The sequence below is a fragment of the Pelobates fuscus genome, chromosome 5 (assembly GCF_036172605.1).
Source record: "Pelobates fuscus isolate aPelFus1 chromosome 5, aPelFus1.pri, whole genome shotgun sequence".
Classification (NCBI taxonomy): Eukaryota; Metazoa; Chordata; class Amphibia; order Anura; family Pelobatidae; genus Pelobates; species Pelobates fuscus.
In genome coordinates, this window is record NC_086321.1 from 99,498,712 (window position 1) to 99,526,633 (window position 27,922).

The following is a 27,922-nucleotide window of genomic DNA, read 5'->3' on the forward strand; positions in this document are numbered from 1 at the left end:
GATAATAGCCGTAAAACGAGGAATACTCCGCCCGTGACGTCACCCTTAAAGCGCCCGCCCTCCATTACCCAGCCACCATTGTCCTCTCCCTCGGAGCTCTCAACCAAGCCTGGGGACGCCAGCACGTCACGAAGCTCTGTTCAGCAGGCTCTGCGTGCTGCTGCTGCTGTCCCCTCGGGCCCCGCCCCCCTTGCGCGCTGATTGGCTGGAGCCCTTCCTGCTGATGAGTAACTGCTGCTAGCAGGTTAGATGCGCTTCCTATCGGGCGGAGAGGAGACCCGCCTGCCTTGTCACAGCGGCCGCGGCGCTGCGGGAGCAAGAACGGGGAGAGCAGCGACACCCTGGAGTGAGAGACCCGGCTCCAGCACCGGCCACCATGGCAGCGGTAATGCTCGATGGATCGCACTGACATGGCGCAGGACTGGCAGTGCATGTTACCATAGGCGGATAATGGGACTGTCCGTGTATGTATCCCTGTGACACTGTATGAGGGGGCTCCGGGGGCTTCCTGCATGTGTCTCTATGTATACACATAACATTCACCATGGCTGGACAACAAGGAGACCACCAGCAGTGATAGAACTACAACTCCCGTGATGCTTTGTCAGTCTTACGGATGGCAAGGCATCATGGGAATTGTATTCTGAAAGGGGAAGGACTTGTGTTGTTTGTGCTCAGTATGTAGGTGGGCTGGCTGAGTGTGTTGGGGAACATTACCCACGTGGTTTAACTTCCAAAGATTAGTCATAAATGATTCCAGTCCCTTTTTTTTTTTTTTTTTAACTGGGAAGGGGAACACTTCACTCCTTTTTAATGGCTCAACTTTAATGTATTAAGGTTGTAATTGAGCTCACACAAGATAAGATCCATGTCTCCATAGAAAAAGAACTGCTAGCCTTTTTTTAAATTTTATTTTATCTGATGTATGTTTTCAGACAGGTTTAATGGATCTCTTCTCTCATTGAGATTTCTTGTTCGAATGCATTAGAAATCTACATAGTGGAGATTGATCAATTTCTTGTTTATAAAACGTGGCACAAACTTGCAATGGTGGAGTTATCACTAATGGAATGTTCCTGCTGATTCCATGGGTTTCCATGGTGACTGCACTCCTTTTCAGGTCATGGTATTACTGATAAATCTACCCCATTGTATAATTTCTGGATACAATAAATGTACATGTCTGGTTCAATAAACACAAATAGTACAGTTCAGATTTGCCTGCATACAGTGTTTATAAATTAACTGTGAATTGTCAGGAATTCAAAGGTTACACCAAAATAGCTGAAGGGGGTTGGTGTGTTAGCTATTTATTCCTTTTAGCTGTTTTGGTGTAAAACTTGAAATTGACTTTGATTTCCTTTTTATGATTCACATTTTAGAATATAACCATGTTTGTTAAATGATAACCTTATGGAACCTCACAAAGCACCCCTCTAAATATCTTGGGATTTTAAGTGATAACGTGGCAACTTGTAACAATGTCAGTACCTTGTTTATGTATGGAAAACCATTGTTCTTGTGTCTTGTTTATTTGGCATTGGTCTTGAGGAATGCATGTAAGAAATGTAATGTATCTCAGTGCTTGTCAACATGGGCAAGGCTTTAACTCGTTTCAGATAGTAATAATTACCTCAATTAAAATAGACCAAGGTTTCTGCATAGAGCAGTTTAAGTCAAAATATTTATATATTAATAAAACAAGTATACTCTTGTAAAAAAGGCTGTGTATGCCTAACTCTTGTATATTTCTCATGTTCTGCAAACATAAAGTCAGAAATTCTTAACCATTTTGGTTTAAACAGGTTGTGCAATGGACAGCACTCTAGCACTTGAAAGGTCAACCATTTGAGTTATTGCATTCACAGGCATACTGGGACCATACAAGTTGCATGTGTTGCTTTTTTTGGACAGTACAGTATTTTTGCATGCAAAGCAATCAACACTTTAATATGATCAGTGAGCTGGGTGGAAAAAATTAATTATGACTGAACTTAATTGCTATTTTGTGCATGTTCAAACTGTAAACTGTAAAGTTGTATATGCAAAATTATACCTCGAGCGGGTTGGAAAATTCTTTTTAAATTTGAAATTTTAATTTTGCTTTTATCCTCCTATTTAGTTAATATGCCCCAGTCTCGAGTGGCGGTCACAATCTGAGTGAAAAAGAAACACTCAAAAAATAAAGGACTAGTATTAACACAGCCAACAAAATTTTTTTAAGACATTTTAATAAAGTAAAATTAAACATTCATAACTAAACTGCCTTAAGATGTGATAGTAATGTACTGAATGTGGTGTGTGTTTTATATTTGTTAACTTCAATTTGTATTAAAGAATAACATTGGCTTTAAGGAATTTATTAATTCTGTTTTTAAGAAGTGATTCTTTTGAAGATACATTTATACATTTTTATTATAGGAGCTTGGAATCGTACTTAATTTGGGGGAACTCGCCTAAAACGTGGAAATCTTTGCATGTTAAAGAGGAACTGGCAATTCCAGTGAAATTTCCTTCACCAAAGTAAATGCTACACATTTAACAGCATTTACTGGAGTTAATATAGCAGCGGAGGCAAATTAAAAAAAATATATATATATTTTTTTTTTCTGGGCGATCAAGTTATCCCATAACACCAAAGGTGCACTTGGGTAGCTACAGAGAAATTCTGTAGAAGTGCAAGTTTTCCTTATCATAAGCTCTAATGCACTGCATATGGCACTGCTAGGGTTAACAAATTTGCTTTTGCTTGCACATTATTATTTTATTGCTGCTTCTTTCCAGTGAGTTAGATGAGCTCATTTTTAGCTTTCTGTGAGAGCATTTGTATTGTGCTTGTCCCTGGATGGCTTCAATCACGAAAGTGACGTATTAGCGTGCATAAAATTTTCATGAATGAGACTACTAGTTATTCCTGACTTAAATTTCCCATAAACCTTAGCTGGGTGTTGGGATATGCTTAGCTTTTTTCTTTTCTAGATTAATTGGAGGCCAGGATTATCAGGTCCCTGAAAAAGCTGCAGACATGCTCCATAGACAGGAAATTTCAGGAATAAGAATCTTCCAATTTTTTTTATTTTTATTTTTTTATATTTATTTGTTCTTTTAAAGATGTATATCCCTTTTTTTTTTTCTTCCAGTAGCCACTGAATCAATAAAGGTCTGTATAGACTGGACATTTTGTATAGTTTATCACAGTTTCTTGTGCATGAGGCATTGTCTAAAACACACTCCTTTTTGAATCTAGATAAGTATCAACAAATGAAATCTTATTTGTTTCTAAGGTGTCATGTGTCACAAGTTACCAAATCCTTTCTTTACAAAATGTATGCTTAAAGGGATAAAATCATGTCCCTACATGCTATATAACTTTGGCAGGTAAAATGAAGCTCGAAGTTTACTAGATCTTAAGAAAAGGAATATAATTATCAGGGTTCAAAATTTCCACTCACCAAAACTTGAAAATTGAGTTCTGGCAAGTAGAAATTCATATATACTTTGGCTTGCAGTGGCAAGTATTTTGTAAGGTCTGGCGAGTATCATAGGACTACACATTTTACGCCCTGCAACTATTGTATATGAGTATTCTATATTTGAGTGGGCAGCAGCCTGTGTTCTGTTTAGAAAGGTAATATGTTAAACACATTTAGTTTTCAGGCTTCCCCAAACTCCGACCCTCCAGATGTTGCTGATCTACAACTCCCATGAGTCTGTAAATGAAATAGACTGAGAATCATGGGAGTTGTAGTTCAGTAACAACATCTAAAGGGCCAGAGTTTGGGGAAGCCTAGTAGATGTTGCCTAACTCCAAATATATTGGTTAAATATTTACAAGGATGCAATTATTTTATGTTGAGCAAATCTATAAATGAAGACACTTTGGAACACATTATGTGATTGTCTGGAAATGTCCCTGTTCTGGAAAGGGCATTTCCCCCCCTAATTAATAACCTCACTCATTTTAAGCAGAAATGGCATTATTTGACATACACTAACCAAAAGCACCTCTTACTCTTAAGGTTACATTTGTAGCTTCATATGAGTGAATTATTTTATAAAGACATTAGATCATATAGTTTAATTGGAGTTGGTGGCCTGTTTCGCAAACCATACTATGTTATGTTGTTTCAAGACGTCATTTCCCCCGGCAGGCTTTTGAAAAACAAACTTTCACCCTCTTTTTAAAACACACGTCTGTCTCTATTTCAAAACCATTGTCATTCATTTTGTTTACAGAGATACATGTTCGATTTATTGTGTGGTAGTGTTTTTTTGTTTGTGTTTTTTTTTTGCTTTTATTTATGTACTTATCATTGACTTATTAAAGAATACATTGTTTTTATTAAGCTGATTCAAAGGCCTGGGTGTTCAATTAAATATGCTAAATGCTGTTTTTTGTTTTTTTTCTCTTTAGCTTTATTCATCTGTGAGACCATATTTATGCTTCTCGTGAGACAGCAGACAGGATTTCATACATTTTGTTCTTTGTGCCTTGCCTGGAAATTTCTGGCTGTCATCGAAGCAGATTGGGTCCCCTCTGGTACACAAAACCTGTCATAATAAAGCAACTATGGATCTCAAGACCGCAGTATTCAATGCAGCTCGTGATGGCAAGCTTCGCCTTCTTTCCAAACTGTTGGAAAACAAAGCCAAGGATGAAGTTGTCATGCTCATGTCTGAGAAAACAAATGGCGCCACGCCACTCTTAATGGCTGCCCGTTATGGCCACCTAGACATGGTGGATTACCTTTTGGATCAGTGTAGTGCCTCAGTGGAGATCGGAGGCTCTGTCAATTTTGATGGGGAAACCATAGAAGGAGCACCACCTCTTTGGGCTGCATCTGCTGCTGGACATCTAAAAGTGGTTCAGTCACTGTTGGATCATGGAGCTTCTGTGAACAACACCACCCTCACTAACTCCACTCCTTTGCGGGCAGCTTGCTTTGATGGGCACCTGGCAATTGTAATGTATCTAGTAGAGCACAATGCTGATTTGGAGGTAGCAAATCGTCATGGGCATACATGTCTCATGATCTCCTGCTACAAAGGTCACAAGGAGATAGCCCAGTTCCTGCTTGAGAAAGGGGCTGATGTGAACAGGAAGAGTGTGAAAGGTAACACTTGAGAAATGTACAAAAAGTATTAAACAATTTCAAACCGAATAGTGTAGGGGTGGTGGGAACGCAGTAAAATGGGAAATATTTGCTGATTTTATCCTGATTTGAATAAAGCATTTGAGTTTTTAAAGACCGGTGAGCAGCTATCTTTTGGCATTTTGTATCTTTGGAGTCCAGGCTTTGGCACCCGGCTAATGTGGATCTACTAAGCATGAGTGCAGGGGATTTTTCTTATTTTTTTTTTTTTTTTTTTTATATTTATATAGATATGTAAATAAAATATTGCCCTTCATATATAGTGTTAGTAATTGTATGCTAGTTTAAGGTACTTTAACAGAATATTAAGGGGTTTGTTAATATAGTGATGCATAGAGTAGTTTGGAATTTGTTTGTATTCTACTTTTTATGTCTTAATTATGGCTTGATCTAATTTTTGTGACTTTTGGCTTAATTAGGTGTTTATTTTTTTGTGTCGGGCTTAACACAATATGGCCATATTGTGTAACTGAATCCGCATATTTGTTTGTTTATGTAGTGTGTGTGTACTGTTCCTTAATCTGTATTTTGTATATATTTTGGTCTTTATGGCAGCACCAATGCATGTTCCAGGTGTGCCCCTAATCCCATTTTGTTTCACTTTGCTTTTCCACAGAAGGCAGTGCTTTGGGAGAGTGTTTAAAAACCATATCTAAGATTATGCTGTTGAAAGTTAAAATTAATTGGGGGTGGAGGGGGGGGGGGGGGGAATGAGCAGCTATTTCTTAAGAAAATTATTTTGCACTCTAAATGCAACAGTGTTTGCTAAATGGGGGGTTTAGAAGTGGTCATGATGATGGGAATCTGTATGTGAAGCTCTTCTGCTCGAGAAGCTGCACATACAGAGATCTATACTTTTTTTATACTGGGGGCTAGATACTGCCCGGGCACACGTGTCTGTGTTCCAGTCTGCCTAATGTTAAATGTGTGCAAAACTTACATTTGTGGCACTCATTAACAGACGTTACAAGCTTCTATCCTTGCAGGCAGCACTGGGAGGGAAAACTTTAATCTCTCCATTCTCCCTTTCTTTAAGCTGTAGCCACCTCCCTATCATGGGCGTCTGCAGGAATTTTTCCAGGAGGGGGCATAATTATAATGACATCTATGCTTGGTCCCTTTTTGACAGTGTCATGAAGGGGAGGAGCATAATCATTATCACATGAAGCCCGGGTGAATAGCGTTTTCACAACTATGGTGTCAGGAATACATGTTTGTATTCCTGACACTATAGTGTTCCTTTAAGCAAATTTAAAGGAACATTCTGGTCACCATAACAACTTAATCTAAATTAAAATGCTATGATGCCAGGACGCCCCTGGGTTCTCTCTTTCCTCTAAGGGGTTAACCCACTCTCAAATTGTTTAACCCTAAAGGCTTCCTCCAGCTCCAGATTTCCAGGTCCCTCAGTGGTATTCGGCATCTGAAACGGAGTGTCAGGAAGTGCAGATTAACGTCAGGCATCGGTGCTACAGATTGGCTAGTGTGGTTAGTTGACGCTCTAAGGCAATCGCTAGTTCCCAGTTCATAAAAATGTTTTACTTTTTTATGAATGGGGAGCTACTGATTGGCTTAGAGTGACAGCTGACTGCTCTAGCCAATCAGCGACACCTATCCCCAGCGGCTCTCTGTGCTTCCTGACACTCGGTAAATAAAAGTGAACACCTTAACACTGATATTTTTTACCTGGGGAGATGAGAAGGTCCAAAGTTTCCCTGCCAGGCCCAGGTACCAAAGCCTTTTGATGTGGTGTCCAGAATAAAGTGGAGGGTTCACTTGTCCTTCCTGCTCCAGTCTTCTTTTTCTTCTGACACTGTCTTGGCTCCTTCTGCTTATTGTGCTCCCCCTTCTGCTCATTTTGCTTTCTGCTCCTTCTCCTACTTTACCTTTGTTCTCCTTCTGTCCATTTCTGCTCCTTTACCTTTGTGCTCCTTCTGTCCCTTTCTGCTCCTTTACCTTTTGTGCTCTTTCTGTCCCTTTCTGCCCCTTGCAGACCCTTCCTGCTCGTTTCTGTTCCTTCTCCTACTTCACCTTTGTACTCCTGTCCCTTCCTGCTCCTTGCTACCATTTTCAGCTCCTTGCTGACCCTTTTTGCTCCTTCTACTTTACCTTTGTGCTGTTGACCCTTTGTGCGCCTTGCTGACCCTTTCTGCTCCTTCTCTTACTTTATCTTCCTGGTCCTTGCTGACTCTTCCTGTAGACTGTCTCCCCCATCCTTTACTTCCCTGATCTATATGCGGTCTCCCCCCCCCCCCTCCCCCCCCATCCCTCACTTTCCTGGTCCCCCCCCCCCCATCCCTCACTTTCCTGGTCTATAGGCTATCTCTGCCCCCCCCCCCCATATGCCTCACTTCGATGATCTGTAGGCTATCTCTGCCCCCCCATGTGCCTCACTTCGATCTGTAGGCTTTCTCTGCCCCCCCCCCCATATGCATCACTTCGATGATCTGTAGGCTATCTCTTCCCCCCCATGTGCCTCACTTCGATCTGTAGGCTTTCTCTGCCCCCCCCATCCCTCACTTTCCTGGTCTATAGGCTATCTCTGCCCCCCCATGTGCCTCACTTCGATCTGTAGGCTTTCTCTGCCCCCCCCATCCCTCACTTTCCTGGTCTATAGGCTATCTCTGCCCCCCCCCCCCATATGCCTCACTTCGATGATCTGTAGGCTATCTCTGCCCCCCCCCATGTGCCTCACTTCGATCTGTAGACTTTCTCTGCCCCCCCCCCCCCCCCCCCCATATGCATCACTTCGATGATCTGTAGGCTATCTCTGCTGGCTGCATGTGTTGCTCCTCTGCGGATTCAGTCAGAGAAAAGCAGGGGGGGGCCCACGCGCAAGTTTTTCCTTATAACCACTACAGCAGGCTGCATGTGGCAACTGAAAAGTGTCCTGACACCTGGGCATTTCCAAGCATGAACCTATGCTTGGGTATGTCATTACACAAAAGAAAGGTATGCGCTATGATTTATAGGGTATGAGGTATAGCAATAAAAAAATATTATTCATGAGCAAACATTAAATCGCTCTGAGTTAGTAACAGCTGCTTGCTCAACAACTTCTGTCTTGACAAATTTTAATTTTATTTCTTATGGTTTTTCATAAGTGAAAGTAATCTATCTGCATGTGCATACATTACTATAAAGGCTGTCTTATACTGAGCTATGAGGAAATTCTTTCAACTTGGTTGCTGCGTGGTGTGCTCCATGGTGAGCATTGTACAGTCAGATAGAAGTGGAATGGGGGCTGTATTATTTTTGGGACACTGTTACAGTGATGAGGAATAGGGCAAGTGTATAGCAAAAGGGAGATGGGTACAGGGGCTTGTTAACCCATAACCTATATGGTTCGTACAAACTTCAGGTTTACAGACTTCAGGTGCGCTACACATATACTTTAATAAAAAAAAAAAAATCACATGCTTGATCTTCAGTTTCTCAACTTTTTAAAAATAAAAATGCAGAAAATGGCAACAAAAAAGACAGGTTCTAATCTTTACAGTAACTGGAAATCAGTCAATGCAATGCCCACTCACTTCTTCAGAGCTTGCTAAACATGACGACTATGTAATTATTTGTCTAGATATTGGGACAAATGTTCTGGGAGGCAAAAGTGAGTGGGCTCTGAATTCCAATTATTGTGACTTACCAACCATTTATGCCCCCCCTCTACCCTCCCATGTTGAATCTGAAGACTAAGTTCATGAATTTAAGTAGACATTGTAGCCATATTAGTCCAGTGATGTAGCTGTAAAAGAACAGATAAAATTCATAACTTGTAATACACTTTTTTTTTTTTAATTGGACTAACAGAATTTTGGCCAAGACTTCTATAGTTTTTATCAAAGTTGATATTTTGATAGTTTGTCTTTACTGATGAGTTTGTAAGCCGAATAACTCTAAATGATGGGGTTGAATTGCATGTTTTATATAATATGGACTTGTTTTTTGTGTCCTTTTGCATAGTGATGACTCCAATGGTACAAAGAAAAACCTTTGGTCATTATCTTGAGGGTTTTGCGATTTGATGGAACACAGACAAATGTCAAGCCCTGCATGATGGTATAGATTTATTTTGCATTTGAAAAATGCAGTCAAATTGTGTGCACGCGTATGTATGTATGTATATTTTTTTTTTTTTTTTAATCCCTAAAATATTACCACTGTTGCAAGTTTTGCAGCTCCTTTTTGCAAAAAACTAACTTCCTTGTTTATGCTGGGAAGTCAAATGCTTCTCAAAAATGTTGTGGATGCAGTAAACAAATGTGGAAGTTATACATTTTTTTTATTTTATTTTTTTTAATCTTAATTTAGTTTTGCAAATTATATGAATGAGTACAAAATACTGGAATAATGGCCCAGATGTGATTCTTTGAATTATTTCTTCCTGTGATATTTTGACTATTTAACCTCACATAGGCTGCTTTACACTAGCAGTCAATTGAGAGCACACAAGAACTTCAAAAGTAAACACTATGTGCTAAGACTTTAGAATGTATACTGGAAGATAGTTGGGAGATGAGGCTAGGGCGGCAGAAGCAGTAGGGCTGCAAGTCATTGTAATTTTCAGAATCTCAAAGGGACACTATAGTCACCAGAACTACAGTTTATTGTATTCTGGTGAGTAGAATCATTCCCTTCAGACTTTTTGCTGTAAGCCCTGTATTTTCAGAGAAAATGCAGTGTTTACATTACAGCCACAGGCTGCTCACTGTTTAGTAGACATGCCCCTACTCAGGGAATTCGGGAGATTTAAATCTCCATTATGCTAATATGGGAGTCATATTGACCCCTGTAGAGTAAGGGAGGGCATAGGGGGCTTTGGAAGTGGCGGCGAGCACAGCTCCCTGACGCTTCTATCTTTACATATTACAAGGAGGGAGCTGCGAGCCGGCAGCTCCCTCCTTGTAATAAACTGAACGTACGAACACCGATGGTGTTTGTGTGGTAGTCTGAAATTTTTATTCAATCCTTCGTCTTTCTGTCGTATAAATGAATAGACTAAATTTCCGTCCGATTTTCGGACAATAGCGAATGCCCAAGTGTTTAACTGGGCATGCACGGGAATTTGACAGCGCTGTGTAGTGTGGGCAGTAGGGATCGACCGATTCTTTTAAAAATTTTTATATATTGATGTCAAAATACACGTAGAACAAAATTTTTACCCACCCACCAAAGAGGTTCTGCACTGCAGCTTTCCTTTATCTTGCCCGGTGCTCAGCTGCACAGTATACAATTCAAATGAAAAAAGCCAGCACTCAAGGACTTGTAAACAAAAAATTCTCTGTTTATTCCAATATAGTCGTCAACGTTTCAGTTCATACTCATGAACATTCCTCAGGACATAAATGTATATAAATAAATTAAAAACAATAATATACATACTATATTTTAACTCTACGTATATCTTAATGCAATAATATTACATAATTTGGCCATTTTATTACTTATAATTTGCAGGACCTGCCTGACAACACAGGCCGAAAAGTATAGGGAATTTAATTTGCTAGCACTATATTTTTAACCCTGTAACTTTCTAAGACACCATAAAACCTGTACACAGGGGTTACTGTTTTACTCGGGAGACTTCGCTGAACACAAATATTAGTGTTTCAAAACAGTAAAATGTATTACAACGATAACGTCGGTGAAAGTGACTTTTTTTTTTTTACACACCCGGCACTTACATGGCCGATATTATTGTGATACGTTTTACGGTTTTGAAACACTAATATTTGTGTTCAGCGAAGTCTCTCGAGTATAACAGTACCTCTCATGTACAGGTTTTATGGTTTTGGCTTGTGTTTTAGTTTTTTCACATTGAAATTCGCCAGATTGGTTACATTGCCTTTGAGACCGTATGGTAGTCCAGGAATAAAAATTAACCACGATGGCTGTAACGGACCGTTTTTCTCACAAGAGGATAAAAACCATTTAGGCGATTTTCCCATAGACCAGCAGCTACTGCAATCACCAACGTCCTGAACTCCAAACTGCACATATTCACCAACTCTCGAACAGCAGACACACGAACCCTGGAAGCAGCCGAACAGGAAAAGCAATACGAACAGCTTACACTCCTGGCAATCGGCATACAGTCAAATTCCCCCCAAGAAAGAGACAACGCTTCAGGGTTAAACAGCAATAACACTGATTTATTCACACAACAGGCTATATGGGATTATCTCATGCAAGGGAGGGATTTACAGTAATTACACAATACACCAATCACACATGAGTTACCTCCCACAATGCCTCACAATCCCTCCCCTCTGGCCTGGAGATAATTGGGGAAGGAATCTAATTATCTCCCAGGACAGAGGCAAAACTCCATTATCCACATGGCAGACAAAAAGACAGTAAGACATAAAATTACATACTGATACATTTAGTACATAAAACACACATTTCTACATATCCCCAGATAGCTTTGATCTGAGCGCACATTATTAGATGATTGGCACTCAGATCACACGAATAAGCCTTTCTGCAGGGAAAATAAACGGTTTAACCTGCAGGGCCATAGTCCAAAGGGAGCAGGCGAGCAACCAGGCTTCTCCAGTTCACAGTGGCGAGGTTGGTTTCGCCACAATGGCATACCATTTGCAATAGTAGACAACCCAAGGTATTGCAAATGGGGTATGTCCAGTCTTTTTTAGTACCCACTTGGTCACAAATACTGGCCAAAATTGGCGTTCAAATTAGTTTTTTGCATTTTTTACACACAAATATTAATGCTAACTTTGGCCAGTGTTTGTGACCAAGTGGCTACTAAAAAAGACTGAACATACCCCATTTGCAATACCTTGGGGTTGTCTACTATTGCAAATGGTTTGCCATCATGAGGGTAATTCTCATTCCTGGGCTACCATACGGTCTCAAAGGCAACGTAACCAATCTGGCGAATTGAAAGGTAAAAAACCTGAAAAATTTAACATGCTATATTTGACCCTGTAATTTCCCAAAACATCATAAAACCTATACAAAGGGGGTGCTGTTCTACATGTGAGACATCGCTGAATACAAATGTGTATTTTATTGCAGTAAAAGAAAACTGTATTATGACATTCACAGTTAAAATGTCATGTAGAATTAAATTAAAAAAAAGTTTCATACCTAAATATTTGATGTTAAATGAAAGCCCTGAATAAAATGATATATAATAAGTGTGGGTGCACGTAATATGAAAGAGGCGAATTACGCCTGAACAGACATATAGTGCAAATTCAAGTTTTTGTTTACGTTTTGTTCTGATCACAACGTGTACATTTGGCTCAGTCCTTAAGTGGTTAATCAATGATGAACCATACAGTAGTATTAGAGCCCATGGATTGAAAACTCGATAAGGGACACCTTTCTAATATAAATATGGCAGCAAAATATTTATTTAAATTATTTTCTGGGATAAAACAAAGGATAGACCCAATTTCAGTCTTACTGGTGAGCTGCTGCAGCTGAAATATCTGTAGAAAGTCAATCCTTGAGTTTAAAAGGTTCTCTTCAGAGTAACAAAAGGAACATTATAATGTTCATAGAGGTTTGTATTTGCTAATGCTATGGTGCCCCTGTCCCTAGTCCTACTTCTCCCTGGACACTGCTTACATATCAGCCATCTACTTCATCATGGAGGAGTCGGGCATCCAGCGCTGGTCCAATCCAATGCTTCTCATAAAAGAGCGTTGGAGACCTAATGCACACGCTTGCGTCCTATAGCAAAGTTTGAATCAATGTGTTTATTTTTTGTCCTTTAATGGGGACTTCCACGCCACATACGGTAACTGAATTTTACTGAATGACAAAGTAGCAAACCAAGCACTGTATTTGAGATCGTACCATGGTTTATTATTTACTTGGACATTCTGTACACAAATGGTCACAATGTGACTTTAACTGAGCTGTGTATTTTTTTTTGTTACCAAGGAGACTGTTGCTTCATCTTTTGCATGACACATACTGCAGTGCTAGTTTGTTACACACTCTGTGACTTGCTGTGGCAACAGCTGGCTTCCACTTCCTTAAATCCGTCCCTCTTCCATAACTAACATTCTGAGAGAGGAGCTGGGGAGACCGAGATCCTGTATCTCTTGTCCTTGCTTGCCTTATGAGTTACAGAAAGGTTCTGTATTTCATGAAGGTGGCTGTGAATAGCAGCTGCTGCCATGGAACTTGAATCGTATCAGTCGCTGGCCACGCCACACTGCAATATTTATTTTCCCAGATCTTGACATGTATACTTGTTGGTAGTTTTAAGTATAGTTCCTTATAGACCTATAATTAAATATAGGCTTTGATGATCACATAATGAGTCTCGACTTGGCATCATGTGTCTTATATAATCCTTGGCTTGGTCTGAGGTTCAAAATACTTTGTCTATGCCACATGCTTTGCATTTCCTACCTTTACCAGGCAATCCCATATGTCCTCCTTTCCTGCAAAATGGTATGCTGTTGGATTACTTATGAGCCTGCTTCTGAAGTTGGAAGGCTTGGAGGCTTTTGAAAGGAGGCCAGCTGGGATCAATTTGGTCTTTTTCGAGTTCTGTTACCTGACAAGGATTTTTTATTTTTTTTAATTTTCCATTACATTATATTACTAGAGTCTGAAGGACCCTTTGGGACCTTATCCACATGGCATAACTTTTTTTTATTTATTTTTTTATTTTATAGTTCTGTATTTAAAATCTTTAATTGTATTGTTCAGTTAGTGGTGTTGGTTTCAGAATTTAAAAACATTGTCTGTGCAATGTTGCCTTGTGCAAGACCCTTCATGTGACTGTTCCTCTTCAAAAGCGGTCATCCACTTATGTGCAGTACTACAGTACATGATGCCATGCAACTATGGCACAAAAAAACTTCATGCAGCAGTGATCTCTACACTAAATAAAAAGTCTACCTGAGAGGGCTGCAACTTTCGTGGTCTAGACCAGAGATTGTAAACTCTGGTTCCTCAGATGATGGTGGCCTACAAATCCCATAATTCTTTGAATGCAGCAGATGACCATAGAATTGTCAGAGTTGTAATGCAGCATCTGGGGAACTGGAGTTTGAGATACCTGGTCTACACTTGGAATCAACCAATTATTTGTTTGGCTGATATTCAATAATTTGGCAAATATCGGTATCTGCCTAAAATGATACTGATATTGCTGCTAATGGTGGCGGAGGCTTCTCTCTCCAACTTTCGGGAGCCCCCGGATGTGCTCCGAGCAGCATACCAAGCAATACCAAGCACGCGAAAGTTGGAGAGCATTCTGTCTGTTCCTGAGTGCAAAAAACAAACAGAATTCTAAACTCATTGCTTCAGTTGTATTTTATTGCATTAGTTTAACATGCAACATTTCAGTCAAAGATTGGTTGGAAAAAAGTTTTATTTTTTGGGGGGGGGAGGGGGCACAGGATAACTATGTAAAACTATATCCCTAAGCAAAGAACATCATAAGGCAAAAAGTGCTGTAGATCATTCTACTGCTTAACCAGGGTTTTTTTTTGTTTTTGTTTTTAAATATAAACTGTTAAGCCTTTGTAGGAAATTACCATTCCCTAAACTGCAAGGGAGGAGAGCATGAAGATGACCAGAACAGCCCCACTGGATCCTGGGGAAAGATCCCACTCCAGTTCTTACAAAGTAGGGAGGCTGGTTAAACTTAAATTTAAAATAAAACCGATAATTTGTGTCTGGGTTTTTTTTTTTTTTTTTTTTTAAAGGTTACTGTCCCACTCCTATTTACGCGACGCAGATGGCATAGCTTTGCATGGACTCGCCTCCATGGCTGAGATAATCAATCTTGGTGATCTCCTGTAGGAAAGCATTGGGAGGCTATTGTACACGTGCAGCAATCTTTCTCTTATAAAGGTGGTGTTTACATTGAAAAGCCTGCAGGGACAGGCTACAGACACCAGATCCACTAAAGTTGACATCTACAGGGGAGTCCTTGGCATTTGTGACCTGTACAAGAAGCACAAATCCCATGATTCTCTTGCTATGTATTCCATTCAAATAGTTCTGTTCGTTATAGACCATGTTCATCTGGGGGGGCCACAGTTTTGATCCATGCTTTAATGGGGCACTTCAACATGTCGGCAAGTTAAAGGGACACTATAGTCACCCAGACCACTTCAGCTCAATTAAGTGGTCTGGGTGCCAGATCCCTCCAGGTTTTAACCCTTCACATGTAAACATAGCAGTTTCATAGAAACTGCTATGTTTACATAGGGTTAATCCAACCTCTAGAGGCTGTCTTCCGGCGCTTATGCGACGCTGGATGTGAAATTCGCATCCAACGTGCAGAACATCCATAGGAAGAAAGCATTGAGAAATGCTTTCCTATGGACTGTTAGAATGTGCGCTCGTCGCTGGATTAAGGTAAGCTGCTGAAGGGGTTTTAACAGCGCCATGGGTCGGGGACCTTGAAGGTGAGGGTCCCCCAAGGATGACAGTCCCGTTTTCCTGACACTATAGTGATCCTTTAAAGAGCATTATTGTTCTGTATGTGTGAAGAATATGTCGTAATGTTTGTTTATATTTTTGCATTTTGTGAAAAGTGCATATTTCAGTAGAAATTTATACTTTTTTTAATTAAGTAACCTGCAGTCAATAAGATAACCGATCATGTTACTTCCTGGTTTAGTTAATGCAGTAGAGCTAAATTCAAGAGGCAGCAATTGCTCACAGCACCTGCCATGCAAAGACTTCTCATTGAGATGCATTGAAAAGTCTGTGATTGGACAGCGACAGAAAGTTAGGGCAGGGTTAGAAGGGGAGAGCTTGCAAAGGTTGCAGACAAAAGATCTGCAGAATTTGCAAATGAGTTTTTAGATATAACCCCAATAAAAAAATGCATAATGCATGTAAGTTTTCACTTGGGCTGTATCTACTAAACAAGCAGTGAGAAAGGTAAGCTTCTGTGAAATGCTCATTGGATGAATCCTTTTGTTATACTATGCAATTTATTTTCCTTGGCTTTGTTTTTTATTTACATAGCCTCATTGTTTTAATGTTGGCTACATGTAAGTTGTCCAGCCTTCCCCCAGCAAGGAGTGGAATCCTCAAACATGTATACTAGATTTTTGAGCCTCATAAGATTAGAGGTCTTAGGGTTCAGTATAATAACGGGCAGTATTTGAAAGGTTAAATTCTGTGAAACATTTGGCAGCATATTACCGTATGTAAACAGCCAGAGAACTGTACATTGGGTCCTGCCTGTTCTGGCTAAGGTACAAGCACATTCCTGGTCTGGGAGTGTCTGCAAATTCTTGTTACATATCACATGGTCAGTGTTTCGAGTCAGAAAACCTGCTTTTTGTGTTCCAGTGTGATTTAAAGTAAAAATAAATAAAACAAACAAAAAATCTCTTATGCTTTCTGAAGATTTAGATCATGTGCCATATATTATGTAAAAAAAATAAAAAACACGCTCTGGATCGACAACATGGTTTTGATTCTGTATACACCATATTCTTTTTGGAGCGAAAGACAAATCAGGTTATAAAAGGTATCATGCCAGTGATGTATTAACAGTGTAGTGTGGTATGCGCAGGTACCCATTACGGTCAGAGGTACAGTGATAATTTGAGGCTCGCAAGTCTCCAATAAAGCAGTGTGAGACTTACAGGTCTCGGCTAGTATAACTTGGCACACACAGGTACCCGGTTAAACATTAGGAAATTAATCCTACAACCTGGGGGGTCTGGTGTCTCTGGCTAACCAGCCTTCGGTCCACAGGTTTATTGCCCCCAACCCGTTTTTACAAAAAAAGGGGTTGAGACTTTTAGCCAAGTTGAGGATACGTATGGTTATGGATGTTTTGTACACTGAGGAGCGTAACTTGGTGTGGTGGTGTATGGTATACCTGTTTTCTTTTCTTTTTTTTTTTTTTTTAAATTCTTTCTTTTTGAGTTAAGGCAAGGAGCGTTACAATTTTCACATGCACCATGTCATCTTTACAGTTACAAAGGCAACAAATGACTGTATAATATAACGTTGACATACATTATTCCGTTTCTTCGGGCAGTACAAGTGTACAGGGAGTGCAGAATTATTAGGCAAATTAGTATTTTGACCACATCATCCTCTTTATGCATGTTGTCTTACTCCAAGCTGTATAGGCTCGAAAGCCTACTACCAATTAAGCATATTAGGTGATGTGCATCTCTGTAATGAGAAGGGGTGTGGTCTAATGACATCAACACCCTATATCAGGTGTGCATAATTATTAGGCAATTTCCTTTCCTTTGGCAAAATGGGTCAAAAGAAGGACTTGACAGGCTCAGAAAAGTCAAAAATAGTGAGATATCTTGCAGAGGGATGCAGCACTCTTAAAATTGCAAAGCTTCTGAAGCGTGATCATCGAACAATCAAGCGTTTCATTCAAAATAGTCAACAGGGTCGCAAGAAGCGTGTGGAGAAACCAAGGCGCAAAATAACTGCCCATGAACTGAGAAAAGTCAAGCGTGCAGCTGCCAAGATGCCACTTGCCACCAGTTTGGCCATATTTCAGAGCTGCAACATCACTGGAGTGCCCAAAAGCACAAGGTGTGCAATACTCAGAGACATGGCCAAGGTAAGAGGCTGAAAGACGACCACCACTGAACAAGACACACAAGCTGAAACGTCAAGACTGGGCTAAGAAATATCTCAAGACTGATTTTTCTAAGGTTTTATGGACTGATGAAATGAGAGTGAGTCTTGATGGGCCAGATGGACGGGCCCGTGGCTGGATTGGTAAAGGGCAGAGAGCTCCAGTCCGACTCAGACGCCAGCAAGGTGGAGGTGGAGTAATGGTTTGGGCTGGTATCATCAAAGATGAGCTTGTGGGGCCTTTTCGGGTTGAGGATGGAGTCAAGCTCAACTCCCAGTCATACTGCCAGTTTCTGGAAGACACCTTCTTCAAGCAGTGGTACAGGAAGAAGTCTGCATCCTTCAAGAAAAACATGATTTTCATGCAGGACAATGCTCCATCACACGCGTCCAAGTACTCCACAGCGTGGCTGGCAAGAAAGGGTATAAAAGAAGAAAATCTAATGACATGGCCTCCTTGTTCACCTGATCTGAACCCCATTGAGAACCTGTGGTCCATCATCAAATGTGAGATTTACAAGGAGGGAAAACAGTACACCTCTCTGAACAGTGTCTGGGAGGCTGTGGTTGCTGCTGCACACAATGTTGATGGTGAACAGATCAAAACACTGACAGAATCCATGGATGGCAGGCTTTTGAGTGTCCTTGCAAAGAAAGGTGGCTATATTGGTCACTGATTTGTTTTTGTTATGTTTTTGAATGTCAGAAATGTATATTTGTGAATGTTGAGATGTTATATTGGTTTCACTGGTAAAAATAAATAATTGAAATGGGTATATATTTGTTTTTTGTTAAGTTGCCTAATAATTATGCACAGTAATAGTCACCTGCACACACAGATATCCCCATAAAATAGCTATAACTAAAAACAAACTAAAAACTACTTCCAAAAATATTCAGCTTTGATATTAATGAGTTTTTTGGGTTCATTGAGAACATGGTTGTTGTTCAATAATAAAATTAATCCTCAAAAATACAACTTGCCTAATAATTCTGCACTCCCTGTATATCTCACCCCTCTTCTTTTGCCCTTTTCCCGTTGGACAGTTATGCCTAGGTGTGTACCGCTGTGGATTACCTATCTAAATGCTAGTTAACTGCATGGCTCGCTCGTGTATTGCTCCGTCCTGTGATCGGAGTGTCATTGGTGCGCCTTTGCCTTGTTATGAGCAGTGTTTGTGCGTATGACTACTGCTGTAGGTCATTTCTGACCGCGTGTTAATAGGTGTCTGGTACGCTCACCGGCTGCCTCTGGTGTATAGAGTGCGTCTTGCTTATGACCATGTAGGCTGTTGCTCCCAACCAAAACTGATTTTAGGGTAAGTAGGGGGGGGATCCCGCCGGGTGCACTCACCGCTCTCATGAGGTAATGTCGCCTTGCCTGTCTCATGGCATCCGTAGCGTCCTGTCTATGTAGTCCTCCCATGGCTGCCACACTTTTGAGAAGGTGCCCATGGTGTTTCGTACTTGTGCTGTCAATTTGTCCATCAGACAGTTGTCTTTTATTTTGTGTATTACTTTTTGCATAGGAGGAATGTCCGGGCTGAGCCATTGTTGGGTCAGTGCTCTTCTGGCCGCTAAGGTAATTTTATTGACTAGTTTCTGTTCTCGTGTTGTCAGGTTATCTTGTAGTTTTGCTAATAGATAGGTCCATGGGTCATTGTTTATCGGTCGTGTTAGTACTGTCGTCCGCAGCGTCTCAATGTCCGACCAGTATCCTGCCACTTTGGGGCATGTCCACCATATGTGGATGTAAGATCCTCTCTCCCCACAGCCCCTCCAGCATGTGTCCGTGGTGGTCTTCCCCATCCTATATAATTTGGCTGGTGTAGTGTACCACCGCAGGAGGGTTTTGTAAGCCTGTTCCTGAAGTGTTACACATATGGACACCTTCGCTGCTGCTTCCCATATGTCCCTCCAGTCCTCCCCTTCCAGTGTGTGTTGTAGATCTTTTTCCCATTGGGTGATGTAGGCAGGGAGTTCTGCGTTTCTATCTGGGGCACTGAGTTGTGCATATAATGTGGTGATAAAGCCCTTGCGTGTTGATTCTGTGATGCATAATTTCTCATAGCTGGTCAGTGGAGCCCTAGCTGTCTTTCTTATGTCGGGGTGTTTAGCGAAATCGTGTAATTGGATGTACCTGAAGAGGTCTCTGGTTTGTAATGGTGCCAGTTGTTCCAGTAGCTCCTCAAACGTTTTGACTGTGTCCCCTTTGTATAATTGGTAGTACCTTTTGTAGGCCCGTGGACCAACAATACGATCATGGTCAATAATGCCTAGAAACAAGACAATCCTGTAATTATGTTTAGTGACAATCTACTAACATTTACACTGCAAGTCAAGGAATCTTGCCCATATCATTTTAATGACATCACAGCAGCTGCTAGGAGATTCCCTTGTGTGAGCAATAATGCTGTGTCACAACATATTAATTTGTGATAAACTAATGTAGCTCAGTGACTGGCACCCCCTAAAGCACATTTGCAGATAAACAAGCTACACACTAAATCTTGAGCTACTCACCAAGCCCCAAATGCTCCCAGTCCAGATTAGCATATATAATCCAAGGGCATTTTAACAGCAAACATCAGATATTTAAACTATTTACCAATGCTCACATTTTGCAATACAGTTGCTCAATTAGAGAGGGGATATCCGCTTGTCTGGATGAAACAATGGGCTGAAACCCAACGATTGAACCATTATGATAGCAACCTCTATGGGAGAAAGAAGTTATATCTACAGTGGGGTCCGATATACCCCAACAATTACAGGACATGTATTTGGGATATTAAATTTAGATCACCCAGTGACAGGATACTGTGGATTTCTGTAGGTTTGCCTGCAAAATTAGTCAAAATATTTTGTGAATTTCCCCTCTACCATATATGTCAATAGGGAAACCAGTTGAAATTCATTTTTTTTTTAAATTATAAATATACATCACTAACTGATGTTAAGACAATTGATTTGTAATGAATGAGGTGTTTTTTCCATTTTGTTAGGAAAAAAACAAACTTTCCTGCACTCTGCATTTGTAATGGTAATTTTTGGTAGTTTTCCTGCACTCTGCATTTTGTTTATACAAAGTAAAGAGTACTAGAACAATTACCAATTAAAGGAACACTATAAGGTCAGGAACACAAATGTATTCCTTGCCCTATAGTGTTAAAACCACAATTTAAGCGGCTTGTTCCCCCCCCCCCCCCCCCTTAACAGGTAATTAAAAAAAAAAAAAAAGTGCCGTGCAGGTCTGCCGACCCTGGCTCCGCCTCCTTGCTAACATCAGAATCTATGATTTCAGCCAATTGGCTGAAATTGGCATGGAGCGGGGCCAAACACCAACGTAGCCTACCGCACGTCCTCCTAGAGATGCATTGAATCAATGCATCTCTAAGTAAAGTTCAGCGTCTCCAGGCAGAGCGTGGAGACACTGAACGGCAGTGCTGCACACTGTGCAGAAGTAGCCACTGGAGGTGTAACTAGGCTGTAATGTAAACCCTGCCATTTCTCTGAAATTGTCTGCAGGCAATGATTATACACACCAGAACAACTACATTCAAGTTTCTGGTGACTATAGTGTCCCTTTAAAGGAGCACTGTAACAACTTAAAGGACCACTCTAGGCACCCAGACCACTTCAGCTTAATGAAGTGGTCTGGGTGCCAGGTCCTGCTAGGGTTAACTAATTGTTTTATAAACATAGCAGTTTCAGAGAAACTGCTATGTTTATCAATTAGTTAAGCCTTCCCCTATTTCCTCTAGTGGCTGTCTCACTGACAGCCGCTAGAGGCGCTTGCGTGATTCTCACTGTGAAAATCACAGTGAGAGCACGCAAGCGTCCATAGGAAAGCATTATGAATGCTTTCCTATGTGACCGGCTGAATGCGCGCGCAGCTCTTGCCGCGCGTGCGCATTCAGCCGACTGGGAGGAGAAGAGGCGGATCGGAGGAGGAGAGCAGGAGGAGAGCTCTCCGCCCAGCGCTGGAAAAAGGTAAGTTTTTACCCCTTTCCCCTTTCCAGAGCCGGGCGGGAGGGGGTCCCTGAGGGTGGGGGCACCCTCAGGGCACTCTAGTGCCAGGAAAACGAGTATGCTTTCCTGGCACTAGAGTGGTCCTTTAATCTCATTTAGAGTGCCTTAAATATTTTCATTCTTCTCTTTTCAAATAATTTTATTCTTTATAAAGGCTTTAACCCCTTAAGGACACATGACATGTGTGACATGTCATGATTCCCTTTTATTCCAGAAGTTTGGTCCTTAAGGGGTTAAGCATGCACAACTGACGTTGAGTATAATTTTGCCACCTAATGCGTGCTCCTGCGATATCAGAAATTCATCAAAGACGAATTAATAGAAATTTCACACGAACAAAGAAAGACCGAAGGTCGGTGTTAGTTTGTTGGTTTTTTTGTTTTTTTTATACAGGGAGAGAGCTGCCGGCTTGCAGCTCCCTCCTTGTAACATGTTAACCCCCACATGTCCTACCTCACTCTATGGTGGTCAATATGTCCTATATTGGCATAAGGGAGATTAAAACCTCCCCCCCCCCCCCCCCCATCTATTAGCTAGCCTCCCACCCATCTATTAAATAGCAGGGTGGGGCCCTAAATGGCAATGGCGGGTGACCTATTGTCCCCTGCCACAAGCCCCCACCCATGAGCGGCGGGTAGAGGCCCTATGAGGGTAATCTGATTGGCGCATAGTGGCAAATGCCACACATGTGCGTGTGGTCCGCAATACTTCTCTATGAAGCTAGTGATTGGACCCGAACGATAAGTAACTGGCGCAAAAGGGTGCGAGGTGTAATGCAGTAAGCTCAACTAAACAACTGTAAGAAAACCAGGTACATACTTATTTTAAATGTAAATATTACTAATAATTAAATAATTGGAATGGTGTTTAGTGATATACAGTGTATTTAATATATAAAATATATCTGAAATAGAATAAACTGGAAGATGGTACAGTGTTCCTTTTAAGTGTCCACATGTTGAAATGTTTCACCTTCTGTAATCCTGTTTTTTGCACTGCCATGGACAGCTCTGTTTTCAGGCATGCCTGCAACACCCCTCTCCCCCTATTATACTCATGCAACACGTGTGAATTTTTTTTTTTTTTTTTTTTTTGTTTGTTTTCCCCTTCAATTTTTATAAAACTGCATTGTAAGCAACAATTTAAAGGGACACGATATGTACCAGACCACTTCATCTCATTGAAGTAGTCAGGGTGCAGTGTCCTTGTTCACTTAAACCTGCAATATAAAACATTGCAGTGTTAAGACTGTTTCTAGTGACTGTCAATTAGCGGAGGAAGAAGGACACTATATAGTGTTGAGAATACAGCTTTGTATTCCTAACACTATAGTGCCCCTTTAAGTAAAGAATGTTCAGGGTGTTCCTTTTTCTCTTCTAGAAGCACAATATGATTCATGCTGCCTTCCTATGTGATCTGGTTTTTCGGCATAGGTGTCCTATTACTGTGATCAGTTAATTATGACTGCTGCTTAGCTCTACTTTACTTGTCTATTTTGAGCAGAGCAGTTAAGTGCATGTGGTTGAGTGGAGGGTGCCAATAAAGAGTCAGCAAATGCCAAGAATATATTTTAATGTTATCCAGTAGGTGAACGTTTCAAGTTCTTGAGTTGTCAAAATGTATTTTTTGCTTGTCTTCCACCGCAACTATAGATTTTAGGGATGCACTGAAATTTCGGCTGGAAACTGGTCAAATCTGCCAAAAGTAGGGCAGAGTGACTTGTCAGGTCCTTGGTCCATGACCGAGGACCCGACCGCTTTCCTTGTGTGCCGACAGGTGCAAAGTCCCTCCCTTCTCCCTGGGGAGAGAGCCAGTACAGTCTGCAGCTCCGTCCATTAGTTGCAAACTGTGCTGTATCTCACAATCTCTTTCCAATCAGAGTGTTGCCATGGGTTACACCCGGCAGAACTGCAGACTGTAGAGACACACCCCCTGGACACTGGACTACCAGGGAAAGAAAAAGGTATTTCTAAACCCCCCCCCCCCCTGTGTCACCAGTCACTGTCACCGGTCTTCCCCTCAATCAGTCATTGTCACCAGGTCTCCTCTTCCCTCTGTCCCAGGTCTCCTCCTCCCTCCCACCACGTCTCCACCTCCCTCCCACCACACTGTGTCCTAACCACACTACATCCCTATATCGCACGACACTACATCCCTATATCGCACCACACTACATCCCTATATCGCACCACACTACATCCCTATATCGCACCACATCGTGTCCTACCCATACTACACATACACACTACATCCCTTTCCCACACCTCCCTATATTACATACACACAATATATAACCTACACAAATCATGTGGGGAAAAAAGTCGTTTTCGGCCAAGGGCATCGTGCATATTCGGTTTCAGACCAGAATTTTCATTTCGGTGCATCCCTAATAGATGTGTATCTGTTCCCTTAACTTTTATTATAATTATTAGAATTTATATAGTGCCAACTTATTACATAGCGCTTTAACCCCTTAAGGACCAAACTTCTGGAATAAAAGGGAAAAATGACATGTCAGACATGTCATGTGTCCTTAAGGGGTTAAAATTACACTAAGGGGATGTTTAGTGTTGAAGGCCCTTCTCCAATGAACTTACAATCGAAGAGGATTTGAGGCAGATATATATATATTTATATATATATATTTTTATCTCTCTCTCTACCTCAAATCTTGTGTGTGTGTGTGTGTGTGTGTAATATAGATATTTTTCTCAATATCATTTCTTAACCAAGGACACTTACTGATAAATTGGTCTGACTGGGAGTTACTTTCAAAACTTGATGAAAGTATTATTAGAGTCAAATGAGTTTTGTGGTAACTTTTGTCCTTTTTAAAACGTGGGCAATTTCAATTGTCAAAATGCTGAACTACTAATGGGTACTGCAGCAGAGGTAAGTACAAAACACACTTGCAACTTTTGCCCTTACTTCCATGTTCAGGGCTTCTTTACCTTGATGTAATGGTGGTGCTTGGGCATTCCTTTAAAAGTGCCATATACAAACTTGGCACTTCTGGTATTATGCAAATATCAAATTAATAATAAACTAGTGATTAAACGATCTAGCACAATTTATAGGTAACTTTCAGTCTAATGTATTTTTATTTTTATTTTTTATTTTTTTATGGTTTAATTCCCCCGTGTCTTATACATTTGAATTTTTGCCTTAATTTCACATATTATTATATAAAATTAACATATTTATCTTTTTTTCTTCAGGGAATACAGCTTTGCATGACTGTGCTGAATCTGGCAGCTTGGAAATTATGAAGATGCTTCTTAAGTATGGTGCTAGAATGGAGAAGGATGGTTATGGCATGACACCGCTACTTTCTGCCAGTGTGACTGGTCACACAAATATAGTGGACTTTCTAACACAGCACCCACAGACCAGCAAAACAGAACGCATCAACGCACTAGAACTCCTTGGCGCTACCTTTGTAGACAAAAAAAGGGACCTCCTGGGTGCCTTAAAATATTGGAAGAGAGCTATGGATATGCGGTACAGTGATAGGACTAATGTCATCTGCAAACCTGTGCCACAGACATTAATTATGGCATATGATTATGCCAAGGAGGTTAATACAGCTGAAGAATTAGATAACCTAATTGCTGACCCAGATGAAATGAGAATGCAAGCTCTTTTAATTAGGGAACGTATTTTGGGGCCTTCACATCCAGATACATCCTATTACATCAGGTACCGAGGTGCAGTTTATGCTGACTCTGGGAATTTTAAACGATGCATCAACTTGTGGAAGTATGCATTGGACATGCAACAGAACAACTTGGATCCATTAAGTCCAATGACTGCTAGCAGTTTGTTATCTTTTGCTGAGCTTTTTTCATTCATGCTTCAGGACAGGGCCAAAGGCCTTCTAGGCACCACAGTTACATTTGATGACCTCATGGGTATACTGTGCAAAAGTGTTTTGGAAATAGACCGAGCTGTCAAACAAACATCGTTGCCTCCAGACCAAATCCAACTAAACAAGGCGCTCTCTATTATTTTGCACTTGATCTGTTTGCTGGAAAAGGTTCCCTGCAGCCAGGAGCAAGAACACTTCAAAAAACAGAATATCTATAGGTTCCTTAAGCTGCACCCCAAAGGAAAGAACAACTTCAGTCCTCTTCACCTGGCTGTAGACAAAAACACAACGTGTGTTGGCCGTTATCCTGTCTGCAAATTCCCCTCTCTTCAGGTGGCTGCTATCTTGCTGGAGTGCGGTGCTGACGTCAACATCAGAGACGCCGAGAAGAACAGTCCCCTACACATCGCTGCTCTCAACAACCACCCAGATATCATGAATCTGCTCATTAAGTCTGGGGCACACTTTGACTCCACAAATTGTCACAACCAAACTGCCTGTGATTTGCTGGATGAAAAAGAAATGGCAAAAAACTTGATCCAGCCCATCAACCACACTACACTGCAGTGTCTTGCTGCACGAGTGATTGTAAAGCATAATCTGCAATACAGAAAACAAATTCCCGAAAAGCTGGAGAGCTTCGTATTGCTTCACAGATGATGCTTTGCTAGGACCTCTAGTGCAAGTGAAGGGTGTGCGCTTGGTTGGTTGTTTCTTTACTCAAGCACTGTTGACGTGATACTAATCATGCTTCTGCAGGTCATGTCAAGATCCCGCACAGGCATCATCCAAGGTCTAAGGATTGGTTAGCCCTATTTAAACATAAATATACTGAGTATAATTTGGTTTTCTGTGTCATCTTAAACTGTTAATTGCTGCACCCTTAATTCTAAATCATCTGCCAAATTCTGTTTCCAGTTGATTGGGTTTCTGCCTGTTGGTGTTAGGGGGACTAAGTATTTTCTTTCTTATGCCTTTTCCCTGGTGGCTTCTTGCTTATGCTGGTTTGTGGATTTTTTTAAAGTTTAAGGTTATTTCTGCTCTTGCTATCTTCAAAAACCTTTCACTCCGTGCGTGAATGGATCTCTATTTATATGGACCATTGCTAAGTTGTAAAAGCTTTATGAACACATTAATGTTTGCAATTACCATAAGTGCTTTACCTTCTCTATGCACTGGCTTAGACATGACTGTTGTGTGTTAGCATATTTCTATGCAGCATTTTGCCAATCCAGCTAAAAAAAAAACAACAGTTTTTAGGCAATTTTTTCAGTTGAACGTCAATTTCTGCTGAGCACTAAACAGCATGGCGGTGTTTGGTGCAGTATTTCAGCGGTTGCAAACTAAACCGTTTTTGTTTTTAAATATTTTTTTTTTCCACCCCTTCCTATAACCTGTATGGTCAGGCTCAATGCCTATATGGAGAGGGATAATGAAAAGTATTGTTGCTTTTATTTTACATTTAATGAAGCATATACTTGCAAATCTTAATGTTTGAGAGGATAGTTTGTGCAGAGCTCCTCTTATTCCTTAATTGCTTTCACACAGTACCTATCTTTAATTTATATTGCAACAAAGGCAGAATTTGAAAACAAGGCACCAGGGCAAGCCGCTATGGCATGCTGCAACACCAGTCAAAACTAACGCATACTTAGTAAGGCTATCCAGTCGGTAGAAAATGGTTTCTAGCCAGGGCATCTCATATTTTGTATCCATGTCCCTCTGTTTTTCAGTAATCCATTCAGGTAATTTTTTGCATGTTTCGGTATTGCCTCTACCACCTCTCGAGGGCCGTCTGTGTGCTACACAGGTTTGTTCTATACTTTGCTGACCTGCAGATGGAATCATCAACTCTAAACCTTTTCAATAAAAGTTTAAACTCTAGGTACTCTACAAGTGGGTCTTCTACACCTAGATAACTATTTTTGTAAAATCTACCCACCATACTTGTTTTCTTGGCAGGAAGGGCTCCGTAGATTTGGTCAGGAAAACAGGAGTGTAGAGCGCACGAGTAGGATTCAGGTGATTAATATATACAGCACTTTATTGTTGGTTCAGAATAACATTTATAATGGCATATCGGCCCTGCAAATGTCTTACAATAAAAAAGATTAATAAAAAAAAATTGGAAAAAAAATCTTGCCTTTCAGTTGCTTATAAGTTGCTTCTGTAAGTGTTTTTTTATTTATTTGTGTCTGGAAAAAGTGCTCTTTGGACTGCAAAGTGGTACTGGCTATGGTAAATCTGACGGTCTGTCCCGTCCTTTCATTTTGGACCCAACCTGGTGATTAAGGGC

The 27,922-nt window shown here is 40.8% G+C and overlaps 1 protein-coding gene across 2 annotated transcripts; it reads left to right on the forward strand.

Moving 5' to 3' along the window:
* The first annotated feature begins 99 nt into the window (after positions 1-99).
* On the forward strand, positions 100-27,751 carry FEM1C (fem-1 homolog C). 2 transcript variants are annotated; one of them, XM_063454095.1, is made up of 3 exons: positions 100-464; positions 4,415-5,114; positions 24,977-27,751. In XM_063454095.1, exons 2-3 carry the CDS (start codon positions 4,571-4,573, stop codon positions 26,284-26,286), a joined length of 1,854 nt encoding a protein of 617 aa, XP_063310165.1. In that variant the 5' UTR covers positions 100-464; positions 4,415-4,570; the 3' UTR covers positions 26,287-27,751. The 2 variants fall into 2 exon arrangements, with proteins under 2 accessions (XP_063310165.1, XP_063310166.1); XM_063454096.1 differs by having other exon boundaries at positions 100-385.
* Positions 27,752-27,922: the final 171 nt, after the last annotated feature.

Coding starts and splice junctions, on each gene's coding strand:
- FEM1C (XM_063454095.1), top strand. CDS start 4,571: ATGGATCTCAAGACCGCAGTATTCAATGCAGCTCGTGATGGCAAGCTT. Junction 5,115..24,976: donor GAACAGGAAGAGTGTGAAAG/GTAACACTTGAG, acceptor TTTTTTCTTCAG/GGAATACAGCTTTGCATGAC.